This window comes from Phocoena sinus, chromosome 13 (assembly GCF_008692025.1).
Source record: "Phocoena sinus isolate mPhoSin1 chromosome 13, mPhoSin1.pri, whole genome shotgun sequence".
NCBI lineage: Eukaryota > Metazoa > Chordata > Mammalia > Artiodactyla > Phocoenidae > Phocoena > Phocoena sinus.
In genome coordinates, this window is record NC_045775.1 from 13,126,268 (window position 1) to 13,138,545 (window position 12,278).

Sequence of the window (12,278 nt, forward strand, 5' to 3'; positions counted from 1 at the left end):
TTATTTTTTTCTTTTCTTTTAAATTTATTTATTTACTTATTTTTGGCGGCGCTGGTCTTCGCTGCTGCACGCAGGCTTTCTCTAGTTGCAGCAAGCAGGGGCTACTCTTCATTGCCATGCGCGGGCTTCCCACTGCGGTGGCTTCTCTCGTTGCAGAGCACGGGCTCTAGAGTGCAGCCTCAGTAGTTGCAGCACACGGGCTTAATTGCTCCGCGGCATGTGGGATCTTCCCAGACCAGGGCTCGAACCCGTGTCCCCTGCATTGGCAGGCGGATTCTTAAGCACTGCACCACCAGAGAAGTCCTAGTCGTTAACATTTTAAAAGGTTTGTTTCCCTTCATAATAATGCCTTAGGGAATACATGTGCCCCCCAGCTCTTTTTCCAAAATTTACTACAACTTTTCACTAACAAAGAGGTAAAACCTTGACTCTGAATCCATGTTACAGTGCCACCCACGTTCAATCTGTGGGCCTTCTTGTTGTGCAATAGACTATAGTAGCACTGGAACCACCATTACTACCTAATGCTTTCTTCCCTGTATTTAAATCTATAATTTTCCTTCTAAAGTGACATATCAGCAAATATTTGTGCAGTTTTTCATAAAAATGAGTGCACAAAATACTACTTAGAGTTACACTGACCACGTTTAAAATTAAGATTCAGAAAAGTTCAGAGAAAATGACAGATAGCCACATTTCCAGCATTTATTTTCTTTGTAGCCATGTACAGTTTGAAATCATTTGCTTTTACTATGGACCTTGTTAAAGGAACAGACAATACAGTTACATTTTATTTAGAATGGCTTTACATTGTGGTGATAGCTTTTTGTCTTAATATGTCTTGTATCCTACCTTGTGTTTGTAGAGTGAAGTAAGGTCATTATTCAGATGATACATAGTCAGACTTTTACATAGACTGAATCTTCAATGTAAATGCTACATAATATTTTTTATCAAATAATAACAGAGGAAAAGAAAAACAGCTATAGATGTTTAATAAGGAAAAACTGGTGTATAGAAAATACCAAAGCAGGTTACAATAGCAGGGTTTAAGCAAATTTTGTTTTTAAAATGTCATGTACATAGAAAAGAGTTTAACATCAGTTTTCTTTGGATAGTGGAACTATAGGTGATTTTAAAATATTTTTTTAAAGATTTTTTATTTTCCCACAATGAACATGCATGACCTTGCAATTTAAAAAGCCAGTGCTCTTTAAAAAATAATAATAATAATGTATTCCTTCAACTCTTCCTTTTCTATCTCCCCCCTCCACTTTTCCATCAGTTTTCCTTCCTTAATCTTTTGTGTTTTTTTGTTTGTGTGTTTGCATTCTTCCTTGCTTTTGTCTTTTTGTTTTTCCTCATGATGATAGAGGACTAGTCCTATTCTCTCTTTAGAGTAATATCAAGGAGTGAATTCTCAAGAAGACAAATATGCATTACCACATCTGTGGATTTTCTACCCGTCTCTACATTTGTTAGCTCTTCTTAGGTGGGAGAAGCCAATTACCACCTTTTGAGATGGGGGTAATTTTTCCTTTTATTTTCCAAATTTCATACAATATTTATGTGACCATGTGAAAAATTTTATTCTCAGCCACTGCTGAAGACTGCGTGGAAAAGAGGAAAGAGTGAGGAGGGACAAGGCAGCCATTGACACTGGTTACATTAGGTTTAAAAATAACTATTTTTCAGTACTATAGAGAAACATATTTGGTGACATGAGTGGATTTTAAAGACAAATTCAGCGTGCTATAATCTGTTAATAACTTTTCATCTGTTAGTTGTGTCAGTGTTTTTGAAGCCACTAAGTGTATTACCACCATTTTTAATGTTTCAGGTGTTCTTGATGCATTCCGAAGAGCTGACCAGTGGAAGAAATAGAATACTCTATTATTTATGAATCACCCCACAGTAGCTCAGAATACACTGTTTGAATTTCTGTTCTGAGCTTCTATGTCTTTTAACAATCTTTTGAAAAGGGTGCCTCAAATAACAGCAGATAATCACCAGGATGGGAGTGAATGACTTGTGGCAGATTCTGGAGCCTGTTAAACAACACGTCCACTTGCACAGTCTTGGTGGGAAAACCATTGCGGTTGATCTGAGTCTCTGGGTATGTGAAGCACAGACAGTCAAAAAAATGATTGGGACGGTCATGAAGCCCCACCTCAGGTAGAGTAAACGTGCTCAGAATATAAATAGATGATTGCATAAGCAGTGGATGTCTTGGTTTTGTTTCCACTTCATTTCTTTTGTTGTTGCTGTTTTACATTTTGAGATTTTAAAATGTATTAACGTGTCTCGATCTGCCATCTCCATATTGATAACACTATTTGTACCTCGTACCCTTTGAGCTTCAGACTGGTAATACTTGGCTGCCTATTTAACATATCCGCAAGTATGCTTCGATGACTAAAAGCCAGAAATTTGGGAGCCATTCTCCCCCTGTTTTGTCCTCCACACATCCAATCCATCAGAAATCTTGCCACTTCTACTTCCAGAGTATACCCTGCGTTCACAGACTCCTCTTGATGTCCAGAAGCACTGCCTCAGTGGATGCCAATATCTCTTATCTGCCCTGCTGAGATGAAATCTTCGCTAGTTTCCCTCCCTCCTCTCTTGGCCTCCTCCTCCAAACCAGCTTCCACATAGCAATTAGAATAATCATAAATCTCCTTTGCTAAAAGACACACAGTGGTCTCTCAGTCCCGTCTACTTAAAATCTTAACAAATAAAATGTTATTGCATATAACATTTTTTATATTAATGTTCTTGCCATTATGCCATACTGCTATGTTGACTTCTGCTATCAATATATGATGATTAATGTATTATTAACGTCTATATTTCAGGAACCTATTTTTTCGTATCTCATATTTAACGCTAATGGATGTAAAACTGGTGTTCGTTATGGAAGGGGAACCCCCAAAGCTGAAAGCTGATGTCATAAGTAAGAGGAATCAGATTCGATATGGACCTTTGGCAAAAACATCATCTCAGAAAACAGGGAGATCACACTTTAGCTCAGTCTTAAAGGAGGTGAGCATTCAGATATGATCTAATAATTCTGATTTGAATTATAGAGTATACTTTACTCTGATAAAGTTTTTCGTTCAGTATCCTTAATACTTATTAACTTTACTGTGACTAGAAGCACAGTGTGAATAAAGAGAGTTTAAGTTTTGGAGTGAAACTCACCTGCTTTCAGATTCTGACTGGCCATTAGAAACTCTGAGACAGTGGGCAAGATTTTTAACCTGTCTGCCTCGTTTCCTACTCTGTAAAATAGGATAGTAATACTTTACAGGGATATGGTAAAAATTAGAGAAAATATATCTAAAACAACCGGTACATAGTCAGGACTTAATATGTAACATTTTATGACATCTTCAGCACTTAAAGAATTCCCAGGATAGAGCTCTCATTAATTCATACTTCACTCATTCAGGATTAATGAGAGTTCATAGACAGAATACGTATTTGGCATCCTTTAGGGCTTTGTAATTTTAAAAAGTACTCAGTTATATTTTAATATATTTATACGTTATAAAATATATATTTTTATAAAAATTTAAAAAGAAGAGAAATCTATAATACGATAAAGTAAGTAAAACAATAGGAAGCTATTATTATCTTGTCTCTTTATTTTTTTATAAATTTATTTATTTATTTTTAGCTGCGTTGGGTATTCGTTGCTGTGCGGGGGCTTTCTCTAGTTGCTGCGAGCTGGGACTATTCCTTGCAGTGTGTGGACTTCTCATTGCAGTGGCTTCTCTTGTTGTGGAGCACGAGTTCTAGGCACACGGGCTTCAGTAGTTGTGGCTCGCGGGCTCTAGAGCGCAGGCTCAGTAGTTGTGGTGCACGGGCTTAGTTGCTCTGTGGCATGTGAGATCTTCCCCGACCAGGGCTCAAACCCGTGTCCCCTGCATTGGCAGGAGGATTCTTAACCACTGTGCCACCAGGGAAGTCCCCTGTCTCTTTTTTAAGGGTATATGTTTTTTAAAATTGCAGTAATCATGCACAAATAATTTTTATCTGGAGTTTTCACTTAACATACCCATGTTTCCCTGTTGCCATATTCTATTCAAAATCATTACTTTAATGATGGTACAACATGTATGAAGGTATGAAATCATTCCCCATGATTGTATATTGTATTGTATACTGTTTGCTTTTTAGTTCTTCTCTATTATACAGTAAATTATGATGAACATTTTTTTGTAAGCATAGCTTTTTCTTGTGATTTTAATATAAAATTACCCAAAGTGGGATTGATAGACCAAAGTTTAGGAATGATTTTATAACTCTTGCCAATTACTTTCTACCAGTACAGATATGAATTAGGCAATTTCATTGCACCCACAAGATTATTGGATATTAGGAGGTTTATCTTTGTACTATTTAGTATGGAAAATCGAAGACATTTCTTTGTTTATATAATATGTATAAATACATATAATACATATTTAATATGTATTGTTCTTTTAATGGTGAGGTTAAACATTTAACTTAGTTTTAGTCTCTCTCTGGGTAATGACCATCATATCCTTTCCCCACTTACCTTTTGAGGTTTTACTTTTTCTTTTGTTCATATTCTTTATATACTAAGGAAGTAAACCTTTTATCATGTTTGCTTTGAGTTCCTATCCCTGTTTTTCTTTTTAATGTTTAAAATTTTAATTTCTTTTAAAAGGTATTACGTAAATTAAAAAGCATTTTTCTCCAGAAATTCTATTTTTATGTGATTAAAAATAATAATTTTCAGTTAGTGACTATTCTACCTTAATGACTATCAGTAATTGAAGAAAATATCTATACTGAATTCTAATTATTTCTTGTGTAATCAGTTCCTGGAAATATCTATGGTTTACATACTTAAGGCATTAAATACCTAGTGTAACGCAAAAAGATGTTTATGTCCTTTTGAGAAAATTGCTCTATGCTTATTTCTTTATTTCTCTAATTGTGGTGTTCTTAGGCATTTTGTATTGGTTCAGTGTTGCCTGCCCATTAATCATTATCATATTTCTGTACACTCAGTTACTAAGCCTTACGTTCTCCTAATCTACTGCCATTTTTAGTTACAAGCATGAAAAGCACACATTAGTCCTCCAACACAACCTCCACCCCATGTGATAGAGGCTTAGGGTAGAGAAAATTGCAACCAACCTCATCACAAATTCTGTGCTGGTTTTTGAAAAGAGTTGGAACAGAATCTGAAATGACTTTTAAACTCTTGTTGTTTTTTATGAAAGGATACTTTTTATGTATGAGTAAATTAGAAACAACTATGGTGTTGCAGTAAAGCAGCACCTATAACAAAACTGTCTCTCTAAAGTTACCCAGCCAGAGTTCTGAAAAGCACCTTTTTTTTTTGACATAGTACTTTGTCCTTCTGAACCTTGTCCGCCTTGGGCAACATCTGGCAGAGGTTTTTATTACATCATATAGCATGCAAACAATTAATCAGTTAAAGCAAAAGAGATGATCTTTTTTCTGTCTCTAGAAACTAGGTAAATAGCCTCTTTTCCTCACCATATCCAGTATTCCTCAGTGATAGAATGAGAGTATCACATATGACAAGAAAGAATGCACTAGGCTGTAAAGCTAAACTATAAGCTACTCAGCTGGGTTAAATTCATAACCCCAAGAAAACTGCAAATTGATATAAACATCCTGTACAGACATTTGACTTACTAGGAGCACTCCAACAACGGGCCCCTGTGTGGCTCCCCATAATGTGAGAGTTTCATCGTACAGGGGAGGTGATAAGAAGTGAACTTTAAGGTCTCAAGCCAAAATTGTGTAATAGCATCTTCTTTGGAAGAGCTCATATTGGGAGGACCATCATGTGAGAAGAACTGCTGTAGTTTTACAGATGTATGTTAATGTGATTAATTATTATTATGTCAAGATATTTCCAGACTCTTGAGATAATAGCATTGAACAAAACAATGAAAATTGCATATTCATTACTTTTAAAAGTACTTTTTAAATTAAGTTTTTAATCGAATATGGATTACTTTTTAATTGACATTAAAATTTTTAGCTTTTCCATACAGAAAATTTTAAACGAATACAAAAGTAGCCCATCACCAATCTTTAACCGTTATCAACTCTTGACCAATTTTGTTTCATCTATACTCCCACCCACTCCTCTACTCCCACATTTTTTTTTTCTAACATCTGTATTGGAGTATAATTGCTTTACAATGGTATGTTATTTTCTGCTTTATAAAAAAGTGAATCAGCTCTATATATACATATATCCCCATATCTCCTCCCTCTTGCATCTTCCTCCCACCCTCCCTATCCCACCCCTATAGGTGGTCACAAACCACTGAGCTGATCTCCCTGTGCTATGCGGCTGCTTCCCACTAGCTATCTATTTTACATTTGGTAGTGTATATATGTCCATGCCACTGTCTCACTTGGTCCCAGCTTACCCTTCCCACTCCCCGGGTCCTCAAGTCCATCCTCTACGTCTGCGTCTTTATTCCTGTCCTGCTCCTAGGTTCTTCAGAACCATTTCTTTTTTTTAGATTCCATATATATATGTTAGCATACAGTGTTTGTTTTTCTCTTTCTGACTTACTTCACTCTGTATGACAGTCTCTAGGTCCATCCACTTCACTACAAATAACTCAATTTCGTTTCTTTTTATGGATGAGTAATATTCCAGTGTATATATGTGCCACATCTTCTTGATACATTCATCTGTCATTGGACACTTAGGTTGCTTCCATGTCCTGGCTATTGTAAATAGAGCTGCAATGAACATTGTGGTACATGACTCTTTTTGAATTATGGTTTTCTCAGGGTATATGCCCAGTAGTGGGATTGCTGGGTTGTATGGTAGTTCTATTCTTTAAGGAACCTCCATACTGTTCTCCATATTGGCTGTGTCAATTTACATTCCCACCAACAGTGCAAGAGGGTTCCCTTTTCACCACGCCCTCTCCAGCATTTATTGTTTGTAGATTTTTTTGATGATGGGCATTCTGACTGGCGTGAGGTGATACCTCATTATAGGGTTTTTTTTGTTTTCTTTTTTTGCGGTACGCGGGCCTCTCACTGCTGTGGCCTCTCCCGTTGTGGAGCACAGGCTCCGGACGCGCAGGCTCAGCGGCCATGGCTCACGGGCCCAGCCGCTCCGCGGCATGTGGGATCTTCCCAGACCGGGGCACAAACTCGTGTCCCCTGCGTCGGCAGGCGGACTCTCAACCACTGCGCCACCAGGGAAGCCCCTCATTATAGTTTTGATTTGCACTTCTCTAATGATTAGTGATGTTAAGCATCCTTTCATGTGTTTGTTGGCAATCTGTATATCTTCTTTGGAGAAATGTCTATTTAGGTCTTCTGCCCATTTTCGGATTGGATTATTTGTTTTTTTCACGAGCTGCATGAGCTGCTTGCAAATTTTGGAGATGAATCCTTTGTCAGTTGCTTCGTTTGCAAATATTTTCTCCCTTTCTGAGGGTTGTCTTTTCGTCTTGTTTTTGGTTTCCTTTGCTGTGCAAAAGATTTTAAGTTTCATTAGGTCCCATTTGTTTAGTTTTGTTTTTATTTCCATTTCTCTAGGAGGTCCTACCTTATTCTGAAGCAAATCCCAGACATAATATTGTTTTAGTATTTCAGTACCTTTCTCTATAAGATAGGGGCTCTTAAAAAATAAAAACATAGCCACAATATAATTTTTATTATTGCATCTAAAAGTTTAATACTTATACTGTGCCATTAAGTATTCAGTGCTCAAGTTTCCAGTTGTTTCTTAAATGTAATACGTTTTAAAACACCTAAATAGCTACTATTAATACTTGTGATATAGAATTAAGTCAAACACTGAAAAAAGCAGCAATAAAAATGTTCTTAGATTTGTTGCACCTACTTTTTCTTTTCAGTGCCTTGATATGCTGGAATGCTTAGGAATTCCCTGGGTCCAAGCTGCTGGGGAAGCTGAAGCCATGTGTGCTTACCTCAATGCCAGTGGTTATGTAGATGGCTGCCTCACCAACGATGGAGATGCTTTCCTTTATGGGGCCCAAACTGTTTATAGAAATTTCACTATGAATACCAAGGTATTTTTTCTTTCTCTTTTTCAGCATTTGTTTTACACACTACTTTTTTTAAAGCGATTAATTCTTGGCACTTAGCAATTGCTAAGTAAAATGTTTACTGTTACTAAAAATATCAGTGCCACATAGTTCATTCTCTTTGAAATGTGGATTTCTCTCCTAAGGGCTTGACTTGTTCCACAGGTTTAATTCTAAATCAGTTTCAACTATATATTATAATATTGCATACAATATGTATTGCCTTGACCCAGAATTTGCACTTTTAGTAAGCCTCAAAAACACCTCCAAATATGCAAGGAGAGATATACAAGGATGTTAACTGCAGCATTGTCACTAATTACAAAAATTTGGCAAACACCCAAATGCCCATTGATAGAGAATGGCTAAATACAGCCACAGTTCTCATAGAGGGAGGTAATACATGGGACATTTTGGTTGTAATTATTCAAGGTTGGGCAAGGGAGACTATGGACCTTTCGTGGATTAGAGCCAGGGAGACTAAACCTCTTGCCAAAAAATTCTGTTATCTTTCTGAAAATGCTCCCAGTATCCCCATTGAGAAACACTGCCTTAGAGTCCGTCTAATGTAAGCAATCATTAAAAAGGTATGTATTATTGATATTAAAGATATCCAGTTATATTAGTGGGCAACAAATATTGCAAAATAGTATTTTTATATAATCCTATTTTTACTTAAAAATAGAATAATAAATATTTGTATGTATGTGTCAAAGAACATGTTTCTTAGAAGAATATGCCGTATGCTGTTAATGATAGTTAACTTCTGATGATGTAATTACAATAATATACAATTTCTATAATATACATTTTACAGTGCTTAATTGTACAAGATGAAAATCTACTTTTGTAGACACCAGAAAACAATAAAGAGGAAAAAATGACTACTATAGTTAATTTTTTAAAGCCATTTTTGAAACTATGACTTTATTTCCAGATATTGAAGTGTTAGATTTTATGAAGATTCTGGTGATCAGGATAATTTTAAACTTTTAGGAATAAACATTTAGAGACAGCTTTGACAAATTATTTTTTATAATGTTGTTTTTGTTTAGTTTTTTGAAGATGAAACTGAATCTGTTCTTTCTTCTAGGACCCACATGTTGACTGTTATACAATGTCATACATCAAGAGTAAACTAGGTTTGGATAGAAATGCTCTGGTTGGGCTAGCAATACTACTTGGCTGTGATTATCTTCCAAAGGTATGCTGAAATTGCCATATTTATTTACTATTCATAATGGGGTTTTTTTGATACCTTACATGCTGCATAGATATGAATACAATATCATTTTATATAATTAAGAACCTAATTTAGAATACAGGTGTAATAAACTCTTCAGTAACTAAAATAATCAGCATTTCAAGTGGCATTAAACAGCTTGCTCATCATGATACTGAATGTTAGAAATGAGAATAGAATCATCTAGTACCACAGCTTAAATCTCAGTAAGCCATTCCTCTAAGAGATTCACATTCACGTTTGACTATCCTTTTAGAGAAATGTAGGAATTACTCTTCCCTTGTCTTGTGCCAATATTAGTTTCCATCACTGTTGTCTGAGTTCTGCATCTCCATTTTAGCTGTTTGTGCGCATGCTCAGTGTTATTGTTACTGTTGCTACGCAACACGATCATTGGGTTAAGCTATTCATCCTTGCGTGCCTCTTAGCATTGCATTGAGTTTTGCTCATGAAAACCTTTTATTTTATATCTTAAGATACACAATATAAGGCTTTCCTGGTGGCGCAGTGGTTGAGAGTCCGCCTGCCGATGCAGGAGACACGGGTTTGTGCCCTGGTCCGGGAAGATCCCACATGCCGGGGAGCGGCTGGGCCCGTGAGCCATGGCCGCTGAGCCTGCGTGTCCGGAGCCTGTGCTCCACAACTGGAGAGGGCACAACAGTGAGAGGCCCGCGTACCGAAAAAAAAAAAAAAAACTAAAAAAACAAGAACAAAAAAAAAATAGGTACACAATATAGTTCTCTGTAACAGGTATAATAGGTGAGGGATGAATTAAGAATTACCATGATAACCACATTCATAAATATGATGTTTAAATATATAAAATGACTTGTACTGTAGCTCCTACTATTTTTGTATAGTCCTGTTATTATGTCCCTGCTGATCATCTTTGTATCCTTACTAAACCCCTCATTATACTATAGACTCTATCCCCAAGAGAAGTCTAAAGAAGGATGACATATAATTTTTTTTCACTAGAGCTTGGGAGAGGAAAAAATAGTAGGATAGCAAAATTATTAACTCTGATTTCTAATCTGTGTCACCACTGACCAAATAGAGAAATCAACAATTTTTTTTAACTAGTAAAAAAAGAAAACAGGAGGAAAAGAACTGTTAAACAACATGGAAAATAATTATTATAGTTCTCATTCTGAAATAGATTTGTTTCCCATATGTAATTGTGTCATAATTAAAGTCTAAAAACTGCTCAGTGTTGAATATAAGAAAAACGTTGCAAACTTGAACTCACAGAAACCAATTTTAGCTGCAGTGGTATTATACACTAGCCTTACCTGTTTTGATTTTTTGTTTCTTTGCAACCAAAACTGCTATCTATTTATATCATTGTACTTAATGGTCTTTAAGACTCTACTATCATGATTTGCCTAAAAAAAATTAATATATAACTAAATGCTAATACATGAAGGGTGACATACAAAATATCCAGCAACTGTTTTACTAAAGACATAGGCTGTAGTGATGGAAAATGCTTCTGGATACCCTCTGTTGTGCTATGTGTTACCCTTTTAGCTGAATCCCGAGTGTAGGTGGGTTGGAAAGGGAATTAATTTTAAGGGGGAGACCCCTTTGCTGGCAGGCACTCAGGGTACATGGGCATTGGCTATTTACTAACCAGTTTAGAAGTATTTTAACACTGGTATGTCTCTCCTGATGCATATCGGCTAAAGAACAGCCTTGCTTACAAAGACATATTAATAAACTTTTATAGGAACTGGAAGACTCAATGTAAACCAGAAATTGTCATGTGAATATACATTTATTTTTATATTTTTTGTGTAGGAAACTTAATGCTTATTTTAATTTTCTTAAGTTATTAATTTCAAGAGTTAACTTGGAATTCTCCTTTGTTCTCTTTGGTTGTTTGGATCTTTAAATATTATATGTTCATATAATCAAATGAACATGCCTTTTCCTGATTACAAATATAACTGAAAGTTAGGTTAAATTAAAATACTATCAAAATAATTAACATAGAAAATGAAAGCCCTCTAAAATTCTGTTCCTCCCTCTCCTAAAATAAACAGTCAGTGGTTTGGTATATAACACTGACTTTTTTGTTTGCATAAGTTAACAATATAATTGTTATTTAACTTACAAATCTAAATCATACTGTATGCTATTCTGCAATTTTCATTTCACACGTAACAATGTGTCTTGCACACAGTTACCTCATTCTTTGAGCTACACAATCTTACATTGAATGGACATCTCACCCTTCATTTATCTATTCCCTAGTGATTAACGTTTGAACTTCTTTTCCCACTTTCTGAAAGGGAGTCCCTGGAGTTGGAAAAGAGCAAGCATTAAAACTTATAAAGATTTTGAAAGGACAAAGTTTACTTCAGAGGTAACTAAAAATTACTTTTTCTTGTGACATTAGTCTTTTATTCTTGTTGAACTTAATAGTGAATACAAAAAGTATTGTGCTTTCCAAAAAAAGGTTTTGTATTTTTGAGATGATCTGTATTTTTATTTAAAATCAGTTATTTTATTTATTCAGAAGTTTTCCAAAGAAAGCTGAAAAGTATATGTCCTAAGCCATATTTTGTTTTTTTCAATATTATTAGCTCATTACAAACACAAGTAGTAAGATATCAAATGCGTTTATTTATAACCATGGGCATTTGCCACAGGCTATTTTAGACTATTTCATCAACAAATAAAGATAAACTAACATTAAATTAATTTTATATTTTAAATTACTTTTTATATAAATACTTTGATACTATATTTTTCTATAAATGAAATGCCTGACCTGTTGCAAATATTTAATAACACTTGATCAAAAATTTTTCTTGACTGCCCTTTGTTCTATAGCCACAAATTTAGTAATATGTTAATTCTAATGAATTAACTGTACAATCTGAGGACTCAAGACAGTTAGGATACAGAGTATATTAAAGTTTACAAACTGTGCT

The 12,278-nt window shown here is 35.3% G+C and overlaps 1 protein-coding gene across 3 annotated transcripts in view; it reads left to right on the forward strand.

Moving 5' to 3' along the window:
* GEN1 (GEN1 Holliday junction 5' flap endonuclease) overlaps window positions 1-12,278 on the forward strand; it is a 31,709-nt gene that overhangs the window by 6,807 nt on the left and 12,624 nt on the right. The window contains exons 2-6 of one of the 3 annotated variants that reach the window (XM_032653537.1): window positions 1,841-2,175; window positions 2,856-3,042; window positions 7,905-8,081; window positions 9,190-9,300; window positions 11,634-11,707. In XM_032653537.1, the coding sequence (XP_032509428.1) occupies window positions 2,015-2,175; window positions 2,856-3,042; window positions 7,905-8,081; window positions 9,190-9,300; window positions 11,634-11,707 (710 nt within the window). In that variant the 5' untranslated portion in view covers window positions 1,841-2,014. The remainder of the gene's footprint in view (window positions 1-1,840; window positions 2,176-2,855; window positions 3,043-7,904; window positions 8,082-9,189; window positions 9,301-11,633; window positions 11,708-12,278) is intronic. The other 2 variants (XM_032653538.1, XM_032653539.1) reach the window with 2 other exon arrangements.